Source organism: Chiloscyllium plagiosum, unplaced genomic scaffold (genome assembly GCF_037043375.1).
Source record: "Chiloscyllium plagiosum isolate Xiang-an unplaced genomic scaffold, Cpla_swu_hap1 HiC_scaffold_37, whole genome shotgun sequence".
NCBI classification, from domain to species: Eukaryota; Metazoa; Chordata; class Chondrichthyes; order Orectolobiformes; family Hemiscylliidae; genus Chiloscyllium; species Chiloscyllium plagiosum.
This window is the reverse complement of record NW_028270175.1, coordinates 32230593-32258588: the sequence shown is the minus strand read 5'-3', so window position 1 is coordinate 32258588 and position 27996 is coordinate 32230593. Positions and strand designations below refer to the sequence as shown.

The 27996-nt window shown below is 43.3% G+C and overlaps 2 protein-coding genes and 1 long non-coding RNA gene across 5 annotated transcripts in view; 2 read left to right on the top strand and 1 right to left on the bottom strand.

The window, feature by feature from the left end:
- LOC122540215 (proproteinase E-like) overlaps nucleotides 1–14187 on the top strand; it is a 31475-nt gene extending 17288 nt beyond the window's left edge. Inside the window, exons 5-8 of the mRNA XM_043675601.2 lie at nucleotides 2331–2467; nucleotides 5288–5430; nucleotides 12625–12777; nucleotides 14079–14187. Coding sequence (XP_043531536.2) covers nucleotides 2331–2467; nucleotides 5288–5430; nucleotides 12625–12777; nucleotides 14079–14096 — 451 coding nt within the window. The 3' untranslated portion in view covers nucleotides 14097–14187. The remainder of the gene's footprint in view (nucleotides 1–2330; nucleotides 2468–5287; nucleotides 5431–12624; nucleotides 12778–14078) is intronic.
- LOC122540130 (uncharacterized) lies at nucleotides 65–27823 on the bottom strand. Of its 3 annotated transcripts, none has more exons than XR_015753478.1 (5): nucleotides 27709–27823; nucleotides 25390–25479; nucleotides 17356–17463; nucleotides 16037–16269; nucleotides 65–155 (listed from the first exon to the last, which is right to left on the bottom strand). It is a non-coding gene; the product is annotated as an uncharacterized LOC122540130 (long non-coding RNA). The 3 variants fall into 3 exon arrangements; XR_015753479.1 differs by lacking the exon at nucleotides 65–155 and adding an exon at nucleotides 3913–4921; XR_015753480.1 differs by lacking the exon at nucleotides 65–155 and adding an exon at nucleotides 12630–12804.
- LOC122540091 (CTD nuclear envelope phosphatase 1-like) overlaps nucleotides 27665–27996 on the top strand; it is a 73415-nt gene continuing 73083 nt past the window's right edge. The window contains exon 1 of the mRNA XM_087980570.1: nucleotides 27665–27996. Coding sequence (XP_087836696.1) covers nucleotides 27895–27996 — 102 coding nt within the window. The 5' untranslated portion in view covers nucleotides 27665–27894.

Below are 27996 nucleotides of genomic sequence, written 5' to 3'. Positions count from 1 at the left end.
GAAGGACGCAAATTAGAAAGAGACAGTTTACCAGATTAATAGCTGGAATTAGTAAGATGTCTTCTGAGGAAAGGTTGGACAAGCCAGGCTTGTATCCACTGGAGTTTTGAAGTGTAAGAGGTGAGTTGATTGGAGCAGATGAGATGCTGAGGGACCTTGACAAGGTGGATATGAAAAGGATGTTACCTTTATGGGAGAAACTAGACCTCGGGGTCACTGTTTAACTATAAAGGTTCACACATTTAAAACATGAGGCAAGGTATTGCAAAATCTTTCCTCACAGTTGGTTATATGTCTTTGGAACTCTCTTCGCGAAAAAGTCAGAAATCACACGACACTAGGTTATAGTCCAACAGGTTTATTTATAACCACAAGCTTTCGGAGTGCCAACCTCACCTGGCAAAGGAACAGCCCTCCAAAAGCTTGTGATTTTAGATAAACCTGTTGGACTCTAAGCTAGTGTCATATGACTTCTGACTTTGTCCACCCCAAGTCCAACCCCGGTATCTCTACATCATATCTTCCTGAAAAGGTGGACTCTTTAATTCAGACATGGATGATTGTCTGTAAGGAAGAGGAAGAAAGGCTACCAGGGATGGGCAGGAATATGGATTTGAGGTTACAATCAGGTATTGACTTTACTGAATGGTGGACCAGGTTCAGGAGTTGAATAGCCTGCTCCTGCCCCTGCTTGTATGTTCCCAATGCCAGGTTCCTCAATCAGACATAGTCAGGGACACCCATTGACAGGCCCATGCAAGTTTCTGGGATAATGGTTCTCAAAAAGCTCATTAATAATCATAATTGACATCCTGCCACCAACAGGCAGAATTCCAGCATCAGATCTTTCCGATCCCGATTTTAACTGGGGACAGTTTTCCCAATGCAGAGAATCTGATATGGATGCTCCCTTCTGATTCTTGACCATTGTGCTCCATCCATTGGGTTCCACTAAATTCTATCCATGATCTTCCCAGTTATATAAAGAGAAAGATAACTTGTTGAGACTTAAGTTTATATCATTATACTTTATTTTTTAATATTAAACTTGAGATAGTTTCCTTCCATGTTAGAATTGGCAGTTTTGACAAATTCTTTTGGAAAAAATGAAAATAGCTGAGCTGGATGAGATTGAAGATTAAGGGATTGGGGATGGACAGAGATGATTAATTACTTTGCATGGACTGTGATCCAGACTTGCAGCTTTTCAGTCTTTTTTGTGAGTGTTTATAATATCTGATTGACTGTAGGCTGATATCCAATCTCTCTAAATCTGCTTTTTTACACAATATGGAAATACTGACCCAGCTTCATGGAACAGACCCTTATCCCTTTCCCAGTCCTAATTGTAGCAGACAATTCTGTCACAATGACAATTTTCTGCTTTAGTGTTAGAAGAGTCCAGAAAATGACATTTCTGTAGCACCTTTAATAAACTGAAATGTTCTAACAATTTATAGACTGGACAATAATTATTTTAACAGTGGATTAAGTCTTTTTCCTTTATTGCTTTCCAAGTTTGTTTCCCTCAATGTACCAAATTCCCGAACTTGGTAGACTGCCTTTCTCAACACTTATTATTCCTTCGTGGGATGTGACCAATTCTAGATAGGCCTGCCTTTGTCGCTCACCTGCAACTGCCATTGGGAAAATGGTGATAAAGTGACTTCTTGACTATTACAGTCCACATGGTGCAGGGACACACACAGTATTGTTAGCAAGGGAGTTTCTAAATCCTGAACCAACAACTGAAGGAACAGCAATATGTTATTGCAATTGACTGAGACTCCAGAGAACCCTCAGCACTTTCAGCTCATTTGGCACATTTGCTATACTCTCAACTCACCAGCCTGCTGATTCATAGGTCTCTTCTGTACATTATTCTGGCAGTGCAGATGGTGGCATGTCAGTTACAGTCTTGGGCTAACAATCCATGTACCTAAACATATATTTCAGAGTTCCGATCCAATCACAGAAGCTGGGGAGTTTAAATGGAATTATAACTCTAGTCTTATGAATAACGTTAACTGAAACTCATCCAAAAATGGAGGAAATTTGTGATCCTTGCTTGTATGTTCTATCCATAAGTCCTGATCCATAATGGTGTAGCTAACTCTAAAATGGCCAAGCAAACCACAACAGGCAAAAGCATTGCACATGTTCATGCACCACATTGGTTGCAGCAATTCAAGAAGAGAGCTCACCACGTTCCCAGAGGAATTTATTTAGGAGCAGCTAAAGCAGTAGCCACTGCATTTAACTGTTCAGTTGCGCAGAGCCTTTTTGGAACAATTGCCGAAATAACTCCCTCAATTTTATTTTCATTTTAGGAATGACATTGCTTTGATCAAACTTTCCAAACCTGCAACTTTAAGTGACAAAGTGAAGCCTGCCTGTGTTCCTCCAGCTGGTGATATCTTTGAAAATAATTATCCCTGCTACGTGACTGGCTGGGGCAGGTTGTACAGTAAGTAGCCTGCATTTGTATTCAAATCTTTATGGTGATATTCAAACGTGACATCAATTTTCTAATACTGCTTCATTGACCTGAGAATTATTTTTTGTTCTACTGAGTTTTATTTCTTGCCTCATCCAGTAATGTTCTCATCTCAGGGTTTCACCCCAATACCCTGAAATGAACTGGTTGAAGGATGGGACCATCCACTTCTACACCAAGAAGAATCTTTCTTTAGGACAGACCCATTTCAAGTCAGTTTATTGCTTCCATTGTGCTGAAACAATCCACTCCTCAGACAGAGTTCCCATTCCAGATTAACTTAAGAACACACAAACATCTAGGGTTTAGTTAGTTGAATTAGCTCAATGGCTGGAGCTGACACAGGATGATGCCAAAAGCAAAGATTCAATTCCCACACTAACTGAGGTAGATCTCTCAAAGCTGCCTTTTAGCCATATCTTATAATGATATTGTGACTTGAGCCATAATGGGTGACCCTTGGACACAGTGAAAAGGCAATTGATGAAGAGTGATGACAAGTGTTCTCAAGGCCAAGATCCACAGTCCAGTGTCAAAATAAATAGATTGGCCTACAGCAGAGACATTTTAGAACCTTTTTAAAATATGTCAAACATAATACATTACTTTTAGATCTTATTGATAATAGAAGTCTCTTGTTATGTAGACAGAGCAATGTTTTGAAGCTCAGGGGCTTATATTTGTATCTTGTGAGTATATACAGGGATTAAAGTGTGGAGTCCAGTCTGCTCTTTGACATTATTTATTCAATATTTTGATGGATGGAATATTCCCGGTGCATCCTGATTTTCATTCCTGATATACACTGAGGCCACGAAGCTCAGTTCTGGGAATATAACTTTTGCAAAAGTCTATCTTTGTTTGTAGCAGAATCAGAATAGCATTTATAAATGATAGTTAGCCAGTGCTGTGATGGAAATTGCCCTCAAGGTAAGGGATTTTATTTCCAGGGATGACTTTATATTAATTACATGGTCAGAATCCATTAATAGTATTCAAACCCCCTTAAATTTGTGCTGTCATTCTATTAGATTATGTCTGAGCTGTATAACAATTATTCACTTGTGAAACTTGATGACAGCATGGGGCTTGGCCATGCAATCCAAAAAGAAAATGGTTTGTTAGGCTTTATTACAAAGGGATTGGAGTATATCGTAAAGAAGAGTCAAGATTAGAATGGTGCTGGAAAAGCACAGCAGGTCAGGCAGCATCCGAGGAGCAGGAAAATTGACATTTTGGGCAAAAGCCCTTCATCAGGAATCCCAAAACATTGATTTTCCCGCTCCTCAGATGCTGCCTGGCCTGCTGTGCTTTTCCAGCACCACTCTAATCTTGACTCTAATCTCCGGCATCTGCAGTCCTCACTTTCGCCTATATCATAAAGATATCAAACTACAGTGATGAAGGGCCTTGGTGAGACCATACCTGGAGGACTGTGTACAACTTTGGTTTCCTTATCCCTGGAGGAGTATTTGCAGTGCAATGTAAGTTTACCAACGTGATTCCTGAATGAGGGTGTTGCCCAGTGCAGCACGACTGAAAGGTTCGGCCTATATTCCCTAGAATTTAGAGGAAAGAGAGACAAGCTCATTCAAACCTCACTGAGGTGAGAAATTTCTTTTCTCAGAGGGTAGAGAACTATTGGAATACTTTACTCCGTAGGACCATAGATATGTGTTGAATATATTTAAGACAGAGATTTATGGAGTTTTGAATATTAATGGAATTAAAAGTGATTGAGATGATGCAGGAATATGGAGTTGAGGTATCTATAATTTTACTGTAGCAAGCTTAAAAGATTAATGGCTCATTCCTGTTTCTATCCATTATGTTCTTTGTCATGCATGAAGAATAGAATGTTCCTACTTTATTTTCAAACCTTCATGCTATGACCCAACTCTTACTAAATTCTTTCAATGTTATCCCTAGTGTGGATGTTATGTTGCTACTTTCATGCCAGATAGCAGATGCAGACTCGCTATAATTAAATGGGTGTTTGGTTTGTTCACCAAACTGGACAGCTGATTTGATTTTGATTTATTGTTGTCACGTGTACCTAAGTACAGTGAAAAAAATTGTTTTGCATGCAGCACAGGCAGATACAGGGATATACAGATCATAGAGTGTTTAATCAGAGCGAGGCATACAAGGCTACGGCTGCATTGGAGGTGCACAAAAGCAAGAATAACATTAGATTTGAAATTTAAGAAGCCCATTCAGCAGTCAGATAACAACAGGGAAGAAGCTGTTCTTGAACCTGTTGGTATGTATGTTTAAGCTTCTATATCTTCTGCCTGACAGAAGAGGGTTGGAATGTAATATTACCAGGGTGGGAGGGGGGTCTTTGATAACGTTGGCAGTCTTTCCACGGCAACGAGAAGTGTAGATGGAGTCCATAGATGGGAGGTTGGCTTCCCTGATGGTCTGCAATACAGAGTGATGCTGACAGTATAGGTTCAATTCCTGCACCACCCAAGGTTATCACGAAGGATTCTCATTCCTAGCCTTCTCACCCGAGACATGGTACCTCTCATGCTAAACCATCACCTGTCAGCTATCTCCCTGATGACAGAGCAGCCAATAAGACGATAGCGACTTTACCTTTAGTGGAATGTACGTTATGGAAGTGTGCACAGCCATTAAGAGTGTATGAATATACGCTCCTCAGGTTTTCCCCACACCTAAGCTTCAAATGTTACATCTACCTGACTATCATATTGTGAAAGTTGTTATTTACTGCAATGGTAATGTTTTCCTAATGAATGCACATTTATATCTGGAATTCTGCAGCTGGTGGGCCACTCGCCTCAAAGCTACAACAGGCTCTTCTGCCAATCGTTGACCATCAGACCTGCCAGCAAAACGATTGGTGGGGTAGCAATGTGAGGTCGACCATGGTTTGTGCTGGAGGTGATGAGAAATCTGGATGTAACGTACGTAATTCCGACTTCATTCCGTTAATTATGTTTTGTGGTGAAATTGTGGCTTGAGAGAGAAGAGCTATCAGTCCTGTAAAACCAATCACTTTTTAAGTTGTGGGTTTTTATTTGCCTCTCAGTTAGAAGGTTCCAGTCCCGTTCAAAAGGCATGCGCAGAAAATATAGCTTCAGACTCAAGTGCAATACTGCCTTGAGTACTGAGGCAGTATTACACTGTCAGTGATGAGCTGGTTTGGATATGGAGATAAACCAAGAACCATTTCCCTGCTCAGGTGATTGTAATTGATTCTACGATCTATTTTGAGGGAGTGTAGGGAAGTACTCCTTGATGTTTGGTGTCTCTTTCATCCAACATGCGCTAAAATGGATTATCTTGGCATTATTACATTGCTGAAAAGTGTGGTACTGGAAAAGCACATCAGGTCAGGCAGCATCCGTGGAGCAGGAGAGTTGACTTTTCAGGCATAGGCCCTTCATCAGGAATGTTGGGGGGGGCAGGGGAAGGGGGCTGAGAGAAAAATAGGGGGTGGGGGGAAGGTAGCTGGGAAGGCGATAGGGGAATGTGGGTGGGAGGTGATTGTGATAGTTCGGTGGGGAGGGTGGAGCAGATAGGTGGAAAGGAAGATGGACAGGTGGGACAGGTCAAGAGGGTGGTGCCGGGTTGGTGGGTCGGGGGGAGGGGAGATTTGGAAACTCGTGAAGTTGATGTTGATGCCGTGTGTTTGAAGGGTCCCAAGGTGGAAGATGATGCATTCTTCCTCCAGTTTGGCTGAGATTTGGCAGTGGAGGAGACCCAGGACTTGCATGTCCTTGGGGAGGTGGGAGGGGGAATTGAAGTGATTGGTCACAGCGCGGTGGGGTTGTTCACTATGAATGTCCCACAGATGTCCCAAGTTGGCATACTGTCTCCCCGTTGTAGAGGAGACCACATCGTGAGCAATAAACACAGTAGTGAGGTGGGTGAATGTGCAGGAAAATCTCTGCTGAATGAGAAAAGATCATTTGAGGCCTTGGATGGAGTTGAGGGGGGATGTGTGGGCACAGATTTTACACCTCTTGTGGTGGCAGGGGAAGGTGCCAGGTGTGAAGGGTCATGGGTGGGGGAATGTGGACCTAACAAGGGAGTCACAGAGGGAAGGGTCTCTGTGGAACACAGATAAGGGTAGGGAGGGAATTTATTACATGTTGTTTGTGGGACCTTGCTCACTGATTGTCAAACTACAGTAGTTACAAATTATAAATGTACCTCCTTGTCTGTAAATTGTTCTGGAATACCTTGACATTGTAATGAAGCAGTGAAGACCTCCTGAGATTCAAGCTTTATCCTTTTAATAGTCACCTCAAGGTTGATGGTAGGGATCTAGTAATGGCTGAAGCAATGTCAAGTTTCTTCATATCTGAGAAGTCATGTTTTAAACAGTCATGTTTCAGTTAAAAGAAACATTTTGTCCTTTGACAGGTAATCTTCCTGTCAGCTCCAGCATCAAGTCTAGCTTTTTCTTGCAACCTGTCCTACCCTTCTCCATTTTATCATTATTAATAAGGCCATTACTCCTCTGAACTTTTTTTTTGTTGGCCCAGAATTTCAGATCCAAGATAATTTCCTGCTGCCTACAATTTTGCTGTTGAAGAGCTTAGACTCACCTCTCAATCTATTCCTGCAAATATCTTGATTTGATCTGAGCCCAGCATCACAAACAGAAAGGTCAACTATAGCTCCTGACTCTGCTATTTGTCCCCAAGAGAGTATTTATCTGGTGCAGCAATCCTTATGTTATCTCTTGTAACCTGAGAATCTATGTGTGGATATTGTAATACTGAAGAGTCCAAGAGTATTTATTACAGCTAATGATTATACACTAACATTACTCAGATACCTAAGTAGCTAGGCCAATGTTAGCTTTTCAGTCACAACAGACACTGTGCTTCCAATAGCATCTCATGCTTCAGTTGATCCAAGTTAAGATGGAGCTTGAGATCTTTACAGATTTGGGTCACATTGCACAGTGCATTGATGATATCACCCTCTTAAAGGCATAGTGACATACTGCGTTTCTTAAAGATATATTGATAATAATGACTGTGGAACATGACACAATATAGAACATAGAGAAGCACAGCACAGAACAGGCCTTTTGTGCCGAGGATTAATCCTGATGTAAAATAAAATAACTTAACCTACGCACCCCTCAATTCACCGTTATTCATTTGCATGTCCAGCAGTCACTTAAATGTCCCTAATGACCTGCTTCCACCACCACTGCTGGCAACACATTCCATGCATTCACAACTCTCTGCGTAAAGAACTTCCTCTGCCATCTCCTCTATACCTTTCCCCTAATATCTTAAAACTATGACCCCTCGTGACAGTCAATTCTGCCCTGGGGAAAAGCCTCTGGCTATTGACTATCTATGCCTCTCATTACCTTGTATACTTCAATCAGGTCACCTCTCTTCCTCTTTCTCTCCAGAGAGAAAAGTCCACGCTTAGTCAACCTCTCTTCATAAGGCAAGCCCTCCAGTCCAGGCAGTATCCTGGTAAACCTTCTTTGCACCTTCTCCAAAGCCTCTGTATCTTTCCTATAGTAGGGTGACCAGAACTGGACACAATATTCCACGTGTGATCTCACCAGGGACTTGTAGAACTGCAGCAAAACCTCACGGCTCTTAAACTCGATCCCCCTGTTAATGAAAGCCAAAACACCATCTGCTTTTTTAACAACCCTATCCACTTGGGTGGCAACTTTGAGGGATCTATGTACTTGAACACCACAATCCCCCTGTTCCTCCACACTGCCAAGAATCCTGTCATTAATCCTATATTCAGCATTTGAGTTCGACCTTTCAAAATGCATCACTTCACATTTATCCAGGTTGAACTCCATCTTCCATTTCTCAGCCCAGCTCTGCATCCTTTGTGTCATCTGCAAATTTACTAACCCACCCCTCAACCTCCTCATCCAAGTCATTTATAAAAACTACAAAGAGCAGAGGCCCAAGACAAGAGCCCTGCGGGACCCCACTCAACATTGACCTCCAGGCAGAATACTTTCCATCTACAACCACTCTCTGCCTTCTGTCAGCCAACCAATTCTGAATCCAGATAGCCAAATCTCCCTGTATCCCATACCTCCTGACTTTATGAATGAGCCTACCATGTGGAACGTTATCAAATGCCTTGTTGAAGTCCATATACACCACATCCACTGCTCAACCTTTGTTGAACTGTCTTGTCACCTCCTCAAAGAACTCAATAAGATTTGTGAGGCATGACCTGCCCCTCACAAAGCCATGCTGACTGCCTTTAATCATGCTGCTTTTCCAAATAGTCATGCTGACCACAGGCATAAGACAGACTGGTCTGTAATTGCCAGGGATTTCCCTATTACCTTTCTTGAAAAGAGGAACAACATTCACCTCCTTCCAATCCTCCGGTACGACTCCTGTGGAGAGTGAGGAAGCAAAGATCTTCGCCAGCGGCTTGGCAACCTCCTTTCTCACTTCCCAGAGCAACCGAGGATAAATCTGGTCTGGCCCTGGGAGCTTATCAATCTTAATGTTTGCCAAAATTTCCAGCACATCAATTTCATCAGTCTTGATCTGTTCAAGCCTGTATCCCAGCTCCCAAAATTCTTATTCACAACAAGGCCCCTTTCCTTAGTGAAAACTGAAGCAAAAAACTCATTCAGGCCTTTCCCTATCTGCACAGACTCCACGAAAAAGTTTCCTACGCTTTCCCTGATTGACCCTACCTTCTTCCTGATCATTCTCTTATTCCTCATGTATGAGTCAAATGCCTTTGGGTTCTCCCTAATCCTTCTTGCCAAGCCTTTCTCATGCCCCCTCCTGGCTCTCCTCAGTTCATTTCTGAGCTCCTTTCTAGCAAGCCTGTAATCCTCTAAAGCTGTACTAGATCCTTGCTTCCTCCACCTTACGTAAACTGTCTTTTTCCTTTTGACAAGAAGCTCCTCTTTCTCGTCATCCAAGGTTCCTTAATCTTACCCGTCTCAGTGGAACAAAATTCATGCATCACTCGCAACAACTGCTCCTTAAACACTCTCCACATGTCTGCTGTGCCCTTTCTGTGGAACAATTGCTCCCAGTCTGTACTTGTGTTGCTGGAAAAGCGAGCAGGTCAGGCAACACCCAAGGAGCAGGAGAATCGACGTTTCGGGCATGAAGAAGCACTCATGCCCGAAACGTCGATTCTCCTGATCCATGGATACTGTCTGACCTGCTGCACTTTTCCAGCAACACATTTTCAGCTCTGATCTCCAACATCTGCAGTCCTCACTTTCTCCCAGTCTATACTTCCCAACTCCTGTCTGATAGCATCATAATTACCTTTTCCACAACTAAATATCTTTCCTTGGTAACTGCTCCTTTCCCTCTCCAAGGCTATGGAAAATGTGAGGCAGTTGTGATCACTGTCACCAAAGTGTTCTCCCACCACGAGATCTGACACCTGTCCTGGCTCATTGCTGAGCACCAAACCCAAAATGGCCTCTCCCCTCATCAGCCTGTCTACACACTGAACAAGAAAACCCTCCTGAACACACTTGACAAAAACAGCTCCATCCAAACCACCTGCACTAATGAGGTTCCAGTCAATATTGGGAAAATTGAAATCACTCATAACAACAACCCTGCTACATCTGCATTTTTCCAAAATCTGCCAGCCTATGGGTTCTTCAATCTCTCTACTACTATTAGGGGGTCTGTAGAAAACCCCCAAATGAGGTGTCTGCTCTCTTGTTGTTCCTAACATCCACCCATACTACTCAGTAGACAAACCTTCCTCAACAACCTTTGTTTCTGTAGCTGTGATGCACTCTCTGATTAACGCTGCTCCACCCCCTCCTCTTTTTCCACCCTCCCTGTTCTTTTTAAACATTCTAAACCCTGGAACATCTAGTAACCATTCCTGCCCCTGTGAAACCCACATCTCCGTTATGGCCACCAAGTACTGATCCATGCTGTAAGTTCGTCACTCTTATTTCCGACATACCTTGCATTAAAGCAGACGCATTTTAACCGATCCCTTTATTTCATCGCGTGAGAAACCTTCCCGATAAATTCACTACATCCTGTCACTGCCCCATCTACAATTAGCCCCCTCTCAGATATGTAGCTCTGATTCCCACCCCGCTACCAAACTAGTTTAAACTGTCCCGAACCACACAAGCAAATCTCCCACCCAGGACATTTGTGCCCCTCCAGTTCAGGTGCAACCCGTCCTTCATGTATAGGTCCCACCTTCCCCAGAAGGCATCCCAATGGTCTAGGTATCTGAAGCCCTCCCTCCTGCATCAGCCTCACAGCTATGTGTTAAGCCGCATTCACTGACTGTTCCTCACCTCACCATCTTGTGGCACCGAAAGCAAACCCAAGATCACTACTCTACTCATCCTGCTCTTCAGCTTCCAACCTAGCTATCTGTAGTCACTTTTCAGATCCTCAATCCTTTTCCTGGCTATATCATTGGTGCCAATATGTACCATGATTTCTGGCTGCTCACCCTCACCCTTCAATATCAATAGTAAACAGAGAAAACAAAAAACACTTTTCAAGAAACCAAAGGATGATAAAATGAGGCCATCCAAGTATAAAAGAGCTGATTTCCCAAATGCATTCTTGTGCTCAGACTATTGAATCTAGGAGTTGGGATGTCAGGTTGAAATTACTTCTTGAGTACTGTGTACAGTTCTGGCTGCCCTGCTATAAGAAGGATATTATTAAATTGGATAGTGTTTAAAAGATTTACAAGCATGATGCCGACTTATAAGGAGAGGCTGGGTTGGCTGGGACTTTTTCCACTGGATGTTAAATGTTGACAAATGGCCTTAAAGTGGTTTGTAAAATCATGAAGGGCATTGACAAAGTGAATAGCAAAGATCTTTTCCCCAGGGAAGAGGAGTTCAAAACCAGAGGGTATTCTTTTAAGGTGAAAGGAGAAGTATTGAAACTTTTTCAGAAAGTGGGTGGTGCACATGTGGAATGAACTGCCAGAGGAAATGGTAGATGTATGTACAGCTACAATATTTAAAAGGCTTTTGGACAGGCACATGAATAGGAAAGGTTTAGAGGGATATGGGTCAAATGCAGGCAAGTTTAGTTTGGGAATATTAGTCGGCATGGACGAGTTGGAATGAAGGGTCTATTTCAGTGATGTATAACTCAATTTACCTGTATATGTGTGAGTGTACACACAAGCAATCATGATTTGGAGAATATTCCTCATCTCTGAAATTACAAACATGGATCAAGAGTTGAAGTGGTAGATCTGCATTGGACTTGTATGATCTTATTAAGTGCTGAAAATGTGTTGCTGGAAAAGCGCAGCAGGTCAGGCAGCATCCAGGGAACAGGAGAATCGACGTTTCGGGCATAAGCCCTTCCTCAGGAATGAGGAAAGTTTGTCCAGCAGGCTAAGATAAAAGGTGGGGAGGAGGGACTTGGGGGAGGGGCGTCGGAAATGTGATAGGTGGAAAGAGGTCAAGGTGAGGGTGAAAGGTCAGACTGGGGTGGGGGCGGAGAGGTCGGGAAGAAGATTGCAGGTTAGGAAGGCGGTGCTGAATTCAATGGATTAGACTGAGACAAGGTGGGGGGAGGGGAAATGAAGAAACTGGTGAAATCCGAGTTCATCCCTTGTGGTTGGAGGGTTCCTAGGCGGAAGATGAGGCGCTCTTCCTCCAACCGTCGTTTTGTTGTGGTCTGGCGATGGAGGAGTCCAAAGACCTGCATATCCTTGGTGGAGTGGGAGGGGGAATTGAAATGTTGAGCCACAGGGTGGTTGGGTTGGTTGGTCCGGGTGTCCCAGAGGTGTTCTCTGAAACGCTCCGCAAGTAGCCGGCCTGTCTCCCCAATATAGAGGAGGCAGAGGATACAATAGATGATGTGTGTGGAGGTGCAGGTGAATCTGTGGCGGATATGGAAGTTTCCTTTGGGGCCTTGGAGGGAGGTGAGGGGGGAGGTGTGGGCGCAAGTCTTGCACCTCCTGCGGTTGCAGGGGAAGGTGCCGGGAGTGGAGGTTGGGTTGGTGGGGGGTGTGGACCTGATGAGGGAGTCACGGAGGGAGTGGTCTTTACGGAATGCTGATAGCTTATTAAGTCTTGGTTGAGGCTACAGTTTAGGAAGGGTATAGTAATGATATTCATAGCTAACCTGTTATATCTTCTATTAATTCAGGGGGACTCAGGTGGTCCTTTGAACTGCCAAGGTGCTGATGGATCGTGGTATGCTTATGGTGTAGTCAGCTTTGGATCAGCTTGGGGCTGCAACACTTTGAAGAAACCGACAGTCTTCACCCGAGTGTCAGCTTTTAATTCTTGGATAGATTTGGTGAGCAAGGCACTAAACAGCAGGAAACTGGGACAAAAATAGTGCAAATCTGGTTTGTTTTATATTCATGGAGGCTCCTTTAATTATTTTGCTAATAACCAGGAATTTCATAAAAGAATCACTCCCATCAGAATCTTGCCCCAGTCTTCACTCAATACAAGTGTTGTCTGATGGATTATTCATCTGCTTAGCTTAATGGTGGAGTTGAGTTACTTTTGTACAAACACATTATATGTGACTTCTTAATAAGTATGTGTTAGATACTTGTTATTTTACAGTGAGATCAACAATTTTCAATCCAGAGTCCAGATGTTAGCTTTTAGTGATATTAAGGAACTGGGATGATTAAATTCTTAAATTTGAAACATCGAAGTCCTATAACTCAGACTGGCATAGCTCTGGCAGTATTAGGAAATACTGCACAGGAAGGCAAGGAAACTTGAATAAGAAAGACTATTTGAAAAGAACGGCTAACATTTTACTACTTTCCTTTAGAACATCTGGGAACACTGTACATACATTTATAAAAGTTGATCTTTTGTAAAAAGCAACCGCTTACTTTTGTACCAAAAAATGTAACTTTTCATTTAAAATCTGATGAGAGGATTTGATTTTCCCCTTATGTTCACTATCCTTGGCTTAATACCATAAGCCTGCCATAATATCATGGTTAGTGAGAAAACCCTCAAAAGCAACACTATTGAAGTGACCAATATTCAAAGAAAGAAAAGACTCAACAAGATTTCAGAGGCACTCACACTGTCACTTTGCTATAAGTTTGTTCAAATTAGACAGTGACGGGGAAAATTTTCAGCTTTGTGTTGGATTTTTCCACATCTGGTTTTCTCTTGTTTACTCCTGAAGGCACAGAGATGTGGAACACAGTGTTCCAGTGGTAATGGCTCCATTCCAAGTGGTCATTATTTGTGTAAGGACATATCCAGTGATATTCCATCTTGTAGAGGAATACAGTGTCATAGAATGGTGGAACACATAGTGCATTGTTCATTCAGTTGCATTCCTAATCATTGTCATTGTGGAGAGTCGCTGAGCAGAGGCCAAAGGCTTTCCACATGGCAGAGAGGAGAGATGAAAGGAAAACCTACAATGGGCTACTGAAATGCCATCCTAAATAGTTCCAGTACAGATTACACCCTGACAATCTCAACCTCAGCTGCTTTGTAACTTAAGCAAAGTGGACTTAAAAATTGAAAGCATTAGCCTATCAAACTGCTGATCTTAGCATCTCTGTTTTGTTTATCATTGTTACTAACATCTCCTCCCATGTCTTTAATTTTCAGACAATGGCCAATAACTGAAAGGTGAGACTACAGCACTTCAATATATCTTCAGGGTTAACCAAGAACTGAATAAACTTAATAATAAAAAAGACAGAAATTGATAACTGTGGTCATCGTGTTTCTTGAAAATGGTTCTTTGCAACTGCATCAATTGTATTAATCAATGATAATCCATTCCAGCTGAATGTTTCATTCATTTCCCTATCCTGGCATTGCTCAACCCCACTTTACTGCACCTAACACTTTTGGTGACTTCAAATTCAATTGACTCTTGCTTCCCTCCAGTTTCATTGATATAAATAATTGCCTCTGACAAGCAATTATTCAATTTTACACTTAGTTTTGAAATAGCACTTATACCTTAGAGTTAGAATGTTGTCAGGAGCAGGTGGGCTCAAACATTCACTCCAAAACCTATGCTGACACTTGTTACGAAGCAGAATTCAAACTCCGCTGTTAATTAAAACCAAACACCCAGAAAAGCTCACCTCAACTCATAATCTGTTAAAAGTGTGAGGGAATGAAAGAGAACTCCTAATTTCCACTATTTAAAGAAAAATAACAATTTATTTTCCTAACAGGACACTAAACGAAAACTATTAACAATCTTGAGTCCTCTTTTCCTTAACTAATTACTATCTGACCCCAACTCTATAAAAATGCTTGCTCTAATAAAGTAATTATTCAACATTACATTAACTTAATCTCAAGTCCACAAATGCCTGTATTGTCAATCTTCCATCTAATGATCTCCCTGGGTTGTCTTCTTTTTACTGCTTTCACAGTACAAGGTACATTTTGATAGATAGTGACTTATTTCTTTCAGAGCAAGATGTTAGATGGGCAGTTAGATCCCCAGCTCTATGGCAGTTTCTCTGACCAATTTTCAAAACGCCTTGGTTTTATACCCTAACATCATTACCTCTCATTGGTCTGATATTGTCAATACAATAAATTCAAATCCAACCGGGTTTTAGTATCCTGAGCATAATTTAAGTTAATTGATTAAATTTGAACTGTTGTCAAAACAGCAACCAACACTCAGGTATCCATTTAAGAACCATTTGCTATATGTATCTATTTTAGAACATCCCGTTTCATAGCTGTTCTGTTCTACAGCTGTGGCTGTACTTTAAAAATTCAAAAAACACTTCCCAATTTTAAAGTGACCACACACTCTTTCAACGTCATAACACACTCCACTGCAGTGTTGAGAGAATGCTGCACAGTCAAAGGTGCCATCTTAGCAAGAGATTAAACTGAGGCATTATCTGTCCAGTTAGCTGGATGTAAGAGATCTCAAGGCAACACAGCAGGGTGTCCTGATTCAATACCCACCCGTTGGCCAGACACTAAAACAGAGAAAAAGGAAGACTGGCATTTATAAATGGCTGCTTATTTATTTGTGTCGTAACACAAGGGGTAGAACATCCAGGACATGAGCAGATAAGGAAAGTTATCTGGTGTGGTGCTATAAATAGTAGTTTACCTTTCGTGGAAGAACTTGAATGTTTTTCCTTCATATCTGGGCATTCTACATTTTTCTTCAGCATTACAAATCTGATAGTTATGATGGAACGTATTTTGGAATTTTATTTTATGATGGGAATTTTAATTGAAGATAAAGATCCACAAATTATTAAATATAATAGTTCTATTTTTCAAAATTATTCCTGTATTGAATACAAGATGTCCAGGTCGACAAAACTGTTATGCCTAGAAATCTATTAAAAATTTGAGAAAAGTTTTTTAAAAATTAAGAAAAACATTGTCAAACTTCCCACACTTACAAGGGCTCAAAACCATGACCATTCCATTATCGACCAACAGAGCTGGTCAGACTGTGTAGGAAATCTCTACATTTATCAAGCTTATTCAGTTGTCTGCATACATGCAAGCCATGCAATAAGATAGAAAATGCGACAATAGCTCATATCTGATACCTCTTATATACTTACATATGTAATGGTAGGATCCCATGGAGTGTTTCTGAACAAAGAGACCTTGGGGTGTAGGTTCATAGTTCCTTGAAGGTGGAGTCACAGGCAGACAAGGTAATGAAGAAGGCATTTGGTACACTTGCCTTTATTAGTCACTGCATTGAGTGTGTGAGTTGGGATGCCATGTTGTGGCTGTACAGGATATTGTTTAGGCCACTTCTGGAATATTGCATTCAGTTCTGGTCTCCCTGCTATAGAAAAGATGTTGTTAAACTTGAAAACATACAGAAAGGATTTACCAAGATGTTGCTGGGACTAAAGGAGAGGCTGGATAGACTGAATAGAGGGGTAGTATGGTGGCTCAGTAATTAGCACTGCTGCCTCATAGCACCAGGGTCCCAGGTTCAATTCCAGCCTTGGGCGACTGTCTGTGGAGTTTGCACATTCTCCCTGTGCCTGTGTGGGTTTCCTGCATGTGTTCCAGATTCCTTCCACAATCCAAAGATGTGCAGGTTAGGTGAAATGGCCATGCTGAATTGCCCAAAGTGTTAAGGGACGTATACGTTAGGTGCATTAGTCAGGGATAAATGTAGATTAGGGGAATGGGTTGGTGTGGACTGATTGGGCCAAATGGCCTGTTTCCACACTGTAGGGATTCTATGAGGCAGCGGCTATTTTCCCTGGAGCATCAGAGGCTGAGGGGTGACTTGATCGAGGTTTATAAAATCATGAAGGGCATAGATAGGTTGAATAACTCAGGTCTTTTTTCTAGGGTGGGGAAGTCCAGAAGTAGAGGGCATAGGTTTAGGGTAAGAGGGGAAAGATTTAAAAGAGACCTAGTAGCAACATCTTCACACAGAGGGTGGTGCGTGTATGGAATGAACTGCCGGAGGAGGTGATGGAGGCTGGTATAATTACAACACTTAAAAGACATTTGGATGGGTACATGAACAGGAAAGAGTTAGAAGGATGTGGGTCAAATGATGGCAAATGGGACTAAATTAATTCAGAATGGCTGGTCGGCATGGAGGAGTTGGACCAAAGGGTCTGTTTCTGTGCTGCACATCTCTGTGCCTTCAAAGTCACAGCAATTCCTCTCGCCTGCCAAATGGGAAGTGCAAGCCCTGTGCATGTGTGGAACTGTTCCTGATTCCTTTATGGACAGTCCCAGAAAACACAGGGCCTTTTGTGACCATCTCAGACCATCCTAAAACACTTTGCAACCAACGAGGCATATTGTTAAAGTGTTAGCATTTTGTAATGTAGCGAAAACAAAGGAACAGATCTAGTTTCCTTTTGTGGCACATTACTGTGTGCAAATAGACTGTTTTACTTACTTACATAACCACAGTGAGTACAGTTCAGAATAGTTTTGGGACAAAAACGATTGGGAAACTTTTCCAACTGGGTCCTGGACTTGTCCTTGACATTTTTCTTGGATCTGTCTGCCAACAAAGCATATTGGAAGTTCCTTTTCAAGGACATTAATAACTGGAAGAACCTTACCAATCACTCAGAATTGTGACAACGCCCCTATCATTCTGCATCATGCTTTCAGTCACAACATTGTCATCATGAGTGGCAGAAGGAAAGAAATGGAAGCAAATTCTGCCCTCCAAGTCCAACTACTTCCGAGGACACCCCGCCCCATGTGCCCAAAGAGTCTTGAATCAGCCTATTCTGTCACATGAAGACCCACAGCAGGAATTCTTGACCTTCAGCAAATGTTATCCTCAAAGCAAGAGGTAGCTGCTGCCACCGATCATTTAGTTGGCTGTTAAGAACTTTGGAAAAACCCAGGGTTGTAAAATGTATACCATGAATCCAAGTTCTTGTGAATCTTTCCATCATAAATGTGCAATGTTATAATATTAGTTAATTATTAATTCTACCAAGAAGTAATATTCCCAAATTGAGGTGGAAGAATAGCCCACTCTTAGAGTCATAGAGTCATAGAGATGTACAGCATGGAAACAGACCTGTCCATGCCGACCAGATATCCCAACCCAATAAAGTCCCACCTGCCAACAGCTGGACCATTTTCCTCCAAACCATTCCTATTCATAGATCCATCCAACTGCCTTTTAAATGTTACAATTGTACTAGTCTCCACCACTTCCTTTAGCAGCTTATTCCACACATGTACCACCCTCTACGTTAAAACGTTGTCCCTTAGGTCTCTTTTATATCTCTCCCCTCTCACCCTAAGCCTATGCCCTCTAGTTCTGGAATCCCCCACCCCAGGGAAAAGACTTTGTCTATTTATCCCATCCATGCCCCTCATGATTTTGTAAACCTCTATAAGGTCACCTCTCAGCCTCCGATGCTCCAGTGAAAACGGCCTCAACCTCTCCCTGTAGCTCAAATCCTCCAACCCTGGCAACATCTTTTCTGAACCCTTTCAAGTTTCACAACATCTTTCCAATAGGAAGGAGACCAGAATTGCATGCAATATTCCAACAGTGGCCTAACCAATATCCTATACAGCTGCAACATGACCTCCCAACTCCTTACTCAATACTCTGACCAATAAAGGAAAGCATACCAAATGCCTTCTGACTATCCTATCTACCTGCGACTCCACTTTCAAGGAACTATGAACCTGCATTCCAAGGTCTCTTAGTTCAGCAACACTCCCCAGGACCTTACCATTAAGTGTATAAGTCCTGATAAGATTTGTTTTTACACCTCACATTTATCTGAATTAAACTCCATCTGCCACTTCTTAGCCCATTGGTCCATCTGATCAAGATCCAGTTGTAATCTGAGGTAACCCTCTTCGTTGTCCACTACACCTCCAATTTTGTTGTCATCTGCAAACTTACTAACTGTACCTCTTATGCTCACATCCAAATCATTTATATAAATGATGAAAAGCAGAGGACCCAGCACCGATCCTCGTGGCACTCCACTGGTCACAGGCCTCCAGTCTGAAAAATAACCCTTCACCACCACCCTCTGTCTTCTACCTTGGAGCCAGTTCTGCATCCAAATGGCGAGTTCTCCCTGTGTTCCATGAGATCTAACCTTGCTAACCAGTCTCCCATGGGGAACCTTGTTGAACACCTTACTGAAATCCATAGAGATCACGTCTACTGCTCTGCCCTCATCAATCCTCTTTGTTACTTCTTCAAAAAACTCAATCAAGTTTGTGAGACAAGGTTTCCCATGCACAAAGCCATGTTGACTATCCCTAACTAGTCCTTGCCTTTCCAAATACATGTACATCCTGTCCCTCAGGATTCCCTCCAACAACTTGCCCACCACTGACATCAGGCTCACTGGTCTATAATTCCCTGGCTTGTCCTTATCACCTTTCTTAAACAGCTGCACCACGTTAACCAACCTCCTCTGTAATATGGACATTTTTCAAGATGTCACCATCTATTTCCTTACATTCTACACCTTCCATGTCCTTTTCCACAGTACATACTGGTGCAAAATAATCGTTTAGTATCTCCCCCATGTCCTGCAGCTCCACAAAGGCTACCTTGAGTGATCTTTGAGGGGCCCTATTCTCTCCTTACATACCCTTTTGTCCTTAATGTATATGTTAAAAACCCTTTGGATTCTCCTTAATTGTATTTGCCAAAGCTATCTCATGTCCCCTTTTTGCCCTCCTGATTTCTCTCTTAAGTATACTCCTACTTCCTTTATACTCTTCTAAGGATTCACTCGATCTATCCTGTCTATACCTGACATATGCTTCCTTCTTTTGCTTAACCAAACCTTCCAGTTCTTTAGTCCCCCAGTATTCCCTATACCTACCAGCCTTTCCTTTCACCCTGACAGAATATACTTTCTCTGGATTCTCGTTATCTCATTTCTGAAGGCTTCCCATTTTCCAGCCGTCCCTTTACCTGCGAACATCTGACCCCAATCAACTATCGAAAGTTCTTGCCTAATACCGTCAAAATTAGCCTTTCTCCAATTTAGAACTTCAACTTTTAGATCTGGTCTATCCTTTTCCATCACCATTTTAAATCTAATAGAATTATGGTTGCTGGCCCCAAAGTGCTCCCCCACTGATACCTCAGTCATCTGCCCTGCCTTATTTCCCAAGAATAGGTCATGTTTTGCACCTTCTCTAGTAGGTACATCCACATACTGAATCAGAAAATTTTCTTGTACACACTTAACAAATTCCTCTCCATCTAAATCCTTAACACTGTGGCAGTCCCAGTCTATGTTTGGAAAGTTAAAATAACCTACCATAACCACCCTATTATTCTTACAGATAACTGAGATCTCCTTCCAAATTTGTTTCTCAATTTTGCTCTGAATATTAGGGGGTCTATAATACAATCCCAATAGGGTGATCATCCCTTTCTTATTTCTCAGTTTCACCCAAATAACTTCCCTGGATGTATTTCCAGGAATGGTCCTCCCTCAGTACAGCTGCAATGCTATCCTCCTTTCATCTTTAAAACTAATTCCAGACTATGATGAAATTTTCTTTTCCACACTGGCTGTAGGCTTAGGGTTCGAATTTCAATGTATTTGAGGGAAGTCAGCTCAGATTCAAATGGACACAAATCCATTGCCTAACTTGGCTTAAATGGCTCTCACTAGGATTTGTCTCATGCAGTTGCTAAACTACCAGTTTCATTTGAAGAAAAAAATATCACCTTAATGGAATTAAGAATTGTATTCTGAGTTTGTTATTAGCCATTAGGGGATTAGACAATACCTATAGTAACCATCACAAGTTGTGAAAAAGAAATGTACAGAAATCGGTCACGGTCCAAAAGAGGAACAGAGATTAATCTTTCAACTGAAGATTGTCCAATATAAAGGTACCACCTCATTCCCCATAGCTTGAACAAATTTTTTTTTGTTAGACAAAGGGACTCTCTTCCTTTACAGATGAGTCACTTGTGTGACACTTGAACCCCACATACTTATGCCTCATTGTGGGATGCTGGTTATTGGTTTATTTAAGGATATTTCAATAAAAATACGGTAAAGAATTTTTGGTAAAACCATACCGAACTTTGGAACAGAAATACTAGTCTTTGTTCTTTATATATTGCATGATTTGAATTCCAAAAAAATCAATCTTATTCTGAAAACCAAAACATTTAATTTGAGAAACAATTGGCAGAACTCCTTTCAAAGTTCAAGAGTGAGAATTTATATTTCAATCATCCTTTTACGAAAACAGATTGGCGTAGGTTATATTAAGAAAACAGTGTTCCTATTTGAGCAAACAGGCTACTTTGCCATGGATGAAGTTGACAAGTGATTAGGATTTTGGATTAGTGGTGCTGGAAGAGCACTGCAGTTCAGGCAGCATCCGAGGAGCAGTAAAATCGACGTTTCGGGCAAAAGCCCTTCATCAGGAATAAAGGCAGAGAGCCTGAAGCGTGGAAAGATAAGCTAGAGGAGAGTGGGGTTGGGGAGAAAGTAGCATAGAGTACAATAGGTGAGTGGGGGAGGGGATGAAGGTGATAGGTCGGGGGTGGGGGGAGGGTGGACACTTCTTCCGTCGCCTCTGCCTCCGAGCTTACTTTCACAATCAAAACTCCTGCCCACCTTCCGAGGACCCCTTCGCCCACCTCCAACACACTGCATCCACGTGGACACCCCGCGCTGGCCTATTACTTGCCCATGACCTCTTCATTTCTAACTGCTGCCGGGACATTAACCACCTCAACCTGTCTACCCCCCTCCCCCACTCCAACCTCTCACCCTCACAACCCGCAGCCCTCCAATCCCTCTGCTCCAATCCCAACCTCATCATCAAGCCAGCAGATAATGGGTGCGCAGCGGTAGTCTGGCGCACTGACCTCCACACCGCTGAAGCCAAACGCCAACTCGAGGACACCTCTTCCTACCGCCCCCTTGACCATGACCCCACCCCCCATCACCAAACCATCATCTCCCAGACCATACAGAACCTCATCACGTCAGGAGATCTCCCACCCACAGCTTCCAACCTCATAGTCCGGGAACCCCGCACTGCCCAGTTCTACCTCCTTCCCAAGATCCACAAGCCTGACCACCCTGGCCGACCCATTGTCTCAGCATGCTCCTGCCCACTGAACTCGTTTCTACCTACCTCGACACTGTCCTATCCCCCCTAGTCCAGGAACTCCCCACATACGTTCGAGACACCACCCATGCCCTCCACCTCCTCCAAGACTTCCATTTCCCCGGCCCCCAACGCCTCATCTTCACCATGGATATCCAATCCCTCTGCACCTCCATCTGCCATGACCAGAGCCTCCAAGCCCTCCGTCCCCAACAGTACCCTTCCACCAACACTCTCATTCGTTTGGCCGAACTGGTCCTCACCCTTAACAATTTCTCCTTTGAATCCTCCCACTGCCTCCAGACCAAAGGGGTAGCCATGGGCACACGTATGGGCCCCAGCTATGCCTGTCTCTTTGTTGGCTACGTAGAACAGTCGATCTCCCATAATTACACCGGCACCACTCCCCACCTCTTCCTCCGCTACATTGATGACTGCATTGGCGACACCTCGTGCTCCCGCGAGGAGGTTGAGCAATTCATCAACTTCACCAACATATTCCACTCTGATCTTAAATTTACCTGGGCCATCTCTGACACCTCCCTCCCCTTTCTGGATCTCTCCATCTCCATTAATGACGACCGACTTGACACTGACATTTTTTACAAAGCCACCGACTCCCACAGCTACCTGGATTACACCTCTTCCCACCCTACCTCTTGCAAAAATGCCATCCCGTATTCCCAATTCCTCCGCCACCGCCGTATCTGCTCCCAGGAGGACCAGTCCGACTGCAGAACACACCAGATGGCCTCCTTCTTTAGAGACCGCAATTTCCCTTCCCACGTGGTTAAAGATGCCCTCCAACGCATCTCGTCCACATCCCGCACCTCCGCCCTCAGACCCCACCCCTCCAACCGTAACAAGGACAGAATGCCCCTGGTGCTCACCTTCCACCCTACCAACCTGCGCATAAACCAAATCAGCCACCGACATTTCCGCCACCTCCCAAAAGACCCCACCACCAGGGATATATTTCCCTCCCCACCCCTTTCCGCCTTCCACAAAGACCATTCCCTCCGTGACTACCTGGTCAGGTCCACGCCTCCATACAACCCACCCTCCCATCCTGGCACCTTCCCCTGCCACCGCAGGAACTGCAAAACCTGCGCCCACACTTCCTCCCTCACCTCCATCCAAGGCCCTAAAGGAGCCTTCCACATCCATCAAAGTTTTACCTGCACATCCACTAATATCATTTATTGTATCCATTGCTCCCGATGCGGTCTCCTCTACATTGGGGAGACTGGACGCCTCCTAGCAGAGCGCTTTAGGGAACATCTCCGGGACACCCACACCAATCAATCACACTGCCCTGTGGCCCAACATTTCAACTCCCCCTCCCACTCTGCCGAGGACATGGAGGTCCTGGGCCTCCTTCACTGCCACTCCCTCACCACCAGGCGCCTGGAGGAAGAACGCCTCATCTTCCGCCTCGGAACACTTCAACCCTAGGGCATCAATGTGGACTTCAACAGTTTCCTCATTTCCCCTTCCCCCACCTCACCCTAGTTCCAAACGTCCAGTTCAGCACTGTCCCCATGACTTGTCCTACCTATCTTATTTTCCACCTATACACTCCACCCTCCCTCCCACCCCCGACCTATCACCTTCATCCCCTCCCCCACTCACCTATTGTACCCTATGCTACTTTCTCCCCACCCCCACCCTCCTCTAGCTTATCTCTCCACGCTTCAGGCTCTCTGCCTTTATTCCTGATGAAGGGCTTTTGCCCGAAACGTAGATTTTACTGCTCCTCGGATGCTGCCTGAACTGCTGTGCTCTTCCAGCACCACTAATCCAGAACCTGGTTTCCAGCACCTGCAGTCATTGTTTTTACCTAAGTGATTAGGATTGTCAATGACTTTGGAGACTGCTTATGGGAAGTGATAATGGTGCTATTGGAATTTCACTGATGTAACCCTGTACATCAATACTACACCTACTTTGACAATCTCTTTTAGCATCTTGTACACCTCAATTAATTCTCCTATCATTCTTCTAAACTCCAGAGAGTAAGGGTCTAAACTGCTCAATCTCTCCTCATAAAACAAGCTTTTCATCTCTGGGATCAATCTACTGAATATTCTTTGAGCTGCCTTCAATTCAGTTATACCCTCCACCAGTAATTAGAATTGGAATTAGGTTTATTGTCACATACTCACACGAGTACACTGAAAGGTTTACAAATCACCACCTTACGCATAAAGGTACACAGTTACAGAATCTCAGAAGCAGAAAAATAAAGAAACAAAGTTAAAAAGTTAAACTTTACAGTCCTTCTTACTAAAAAGCAGAAAAATAAACACAATTCAACACCACAGTCCATGAGTGCCTAGCCATACTGCACTTGCACACCTCACAAGGCTTTGACCTCCTCAGCTCCAGGCTTGACCTTCCAACCTGGGGCGGGGTGCTCTTGCTGACAGCCACCCCAGGCTGCCCAGTAGGGGACGTAGTAAGAAGATGTTCTTGAATCTGTTGGTCCGTGTGTTTAAGCTTTTGTATCTACGCAATCTCATAAATGCTTTATTTAGTTGTAACAACACCTCCCTACTTGTATACCCCATTCCTTTAGCAATAAATGACAAAGATCCATTTGCCCTGCTGTACCTACATACTAGTTTTCTCCGATTCATTCACATGAACACCCAGAGCCCTCTGTACCAAAGTATTTTGAAGTTTCTATCCATTTAGATAAGTTGTCTATTTATTCTTCTGCTGAAATAGATAATCTCACACTTATCCACGTTAAATTCCATCTGCTAACTTTTAATCTATTCACCAAACATATCCATATCTGATTGTAAATTTATTATTGCTTCATTGCAACTTACTTTCCCACTTTTTAATGCCACTTGCAAATCTGACTGTTGTAACTTCCATGCCTGCATCCAAGTCACTAATATAGATTGTAAATTATTGGGGTCTGAGGACCAAACCCTGTGGCACCCCAGTAGTTACAGCTTGCCAACCATAACAGAAGACCCACTTATCTAGACTCTCTGGTTTCTGTTGGTTAGCCAATCCTCTATCCAAACAAATATATTACTATTAACCCTGTGAAATCTCATTTTATGTATTAATCTTTTGAGCAGCACCTTATTAAATGCCTTCTGGAAGTCTAGATTTACTGCATCTACAGGACTCCCATTTTCCACTTCAGCTTATTACATCTTCGAATGACTATAGCCAATTAGTCAAAAGAAGAATGATCTAGAAAGAGAGAGATTTAAAGAGATCCAGGTGCTCAGGTACATAATTCGTCGAAGTTTGCATCACATATAGATAGGGTGGTTAAGAAGGTATTTAGCACGCTGGCCTTTATTGCTCATACCTTTGAGTACAGGAGTTGGCATGCTATATTGAGGTTGTACAGGACATTGGTGAGGCCTCTTCTGGAGTACTGATTGCAGTTCTGGTTGCCCTGTATAGGAAAGATATTTTTAAACTGGAGAGGATTCAAAAGAGATATTCCAGGATGTTGCCAGGAATGCATGGTTTGAGTTGTAAGGCATGGTTGGACAGGCTGGGATTTTTATCACATGAGAGTAGGAGATGAGGGGTGACCATATTGAGGTTATAAAATCACGAAGGATATAGATAAGGTGAATGGCAAGTGTCTTTTCTCTAGATTGGGTGAGTTCAAATCTGGGGGACATATTTTTAAGGTGAGAGGAGAAAGATTAAAAAAAGACACGAGGGGCATTTTCTTTTGACAAGGAGTGGTTCATATGTGGAATGAAATTCTAGAGGAAGTGGTGGATGTGGCTATAGTTACAATTTAAAAGACATTTGGATAAGTACATGAATAGGAAATGTTTGGAACGATATGGGCCAAGCACAGGCAGGTGGAACTGGTTTAGTTTGGGATTATGGTCAGCATAGACTGGGCTGTTTCTGTGCTGTATGACTCTATGACTTTAACTTACTCTTCATAAAACTGTGATGAATCTTATGGATTGTGTTTTTATGTTATCTACAACTTCTTTCTTTGGTCATGGATGGATTCCCACCTCCCCACCCCTTTGTCAGGTATTGCTTGTTCCAGAAGTGAAAGGTGGTGGTGTAGTGGTATTGTGAGTGGACCGGGAAGCTGGAGTACCAGGCTAACATTCGGGGGATAAGGTTGTCAGTTTGAATCCTAAATTCTGTGAGACTCAAGAATTAGAAGCCTGTGACCAGTGGAGTGCCACAAGGATCGGTGCTGGGTCCTCTACTTTTTGTCATTTACATAAATGATTTGGATGCGAGCATAAGAGGTACAGTTAGTAAGTTTGCAGATGACACCAAAATTGGAGGTGTAGTGGACAGCGAAGAGGGTTACCTCAGATTACAACAGGATCTGGACCAGATGAGCCAATGGGCTGAGAAGTGGCAGATGGAGTTTAATTCAGATAAATGCGAGGTGCTGCATTTTGGGAAAGCAAAACTTAGCAGGATTTATACACTTAATGGTAAGGTCCTACGGAGTGTTGCTGAACAAAGAGACTTTACAAAATTATGAGGGGCATGGATAGGATAAATAGACAAAGTCTTTTCCCTGGGGTCGGGGAGTCCAGAACTAGAGGGCATAGGTTTAGGGTGAGAGGGGAAAGATATAAAAGAGACCTAAGAGGGTGGTACGTGTATTGAATGGGCTGCCAGAGGAAGTAGTGGAGGCTGGTACAATTGGAACATTTAAGAGGCATTTGGATGGATGTATGAATAGGAAGGTTTTGGAGGGATATGGGCCAGATGCTGGCGGTTGGGATATCTGGTTGGCATGGACGGGTTGGACCGAAGGGTCTATTTTCTTGCTGTACATCTCTGTGACTCTATATGAACGAGATAACCTGATTATAATAACATCGCCAATGTCACAAACTTACTGTCCTTTACGGAAAGAAATCTGCTCTCTCTACCTGGCATGATGTTGGTGGAGTGAGCTGAAAATGTGTTGCTGGAAAAGCGCAGCAGGTCAGGCAGCATCCAAGGAACAGGAGAATCGATGTTTCGGGCATAAGCCCTTCTTCAGGAAAGTCATGCCCGAAACGTCGATTCTCCTGTTCCTTGGATGATGCCTGACCTGCTGCGCTTTTCCAGCAACACATTTTCAGCTCTGATCTCCAGCATCTGCAGTCCTCACTTTCTCCTCGTTGGTGGAGTGAGACCACATTAAATAAGCCATAGTATAATTGAGAGAACTACTTCATATAAGCACAAGGATGTGAACTGTGATTGACATATATGGCAGTATAAATGCATTATAAAGTGTTACTTAGTTGAAGTCTAGTTCTGAGGACAGTTCTTGTTGTTGCCTTGACCTTTGTCAGTCTGAAAAGAAACCAAACTCAGTGTGGCATCAAACCACATGATAAAGGAGAATTCTATAAAAATAGACTAATATTTTCAATAAATGACATTAATTCTGCTTCTCTATGATCTGATCCTGAGTATTTTAGCTTGTTTTTTTTACACTGATAGTAAAATTGCATTATGAATGCAACTTTAAACACACAGAGCAGAGTGCAGTGGGTTTGAGCATCATGTCCCAGCTGGAATGGAACAATCTGCAGTGAGTTTGTGGGGAAGGAGCTGCTGGGATGTGTCTTTCTCTGAGTGAGAGCCTGGGCTGGCGCTGGGAGGCTGTCGGCCGACATTAAGTCGACGTTACCTTTAAGAGACTTTGCCTTGAAGTGAAGATGGCGGCGGGGGATCGCGAGCTGGAGCCGGGGGCGGCCGGAGGAGCCTGCAGCCGGCTCCGGGCCTAGGCCAGGGCAGGGCAGGCCATGCCGGGGGGCGGGGGAAGCTCCCTATAACCCCCCCCCACCCCCCCCCCCGTAACCCGGGCCTCGGCACCATGTTCGGTAAATACTTCCTGATGGGGCTCCGCAGCTTCGTGTGGCTCGCGGTGAAGGTGTGGAGCGTCTGTGTGGAGGCGGCCCGGAGACAAGTGAGAGCG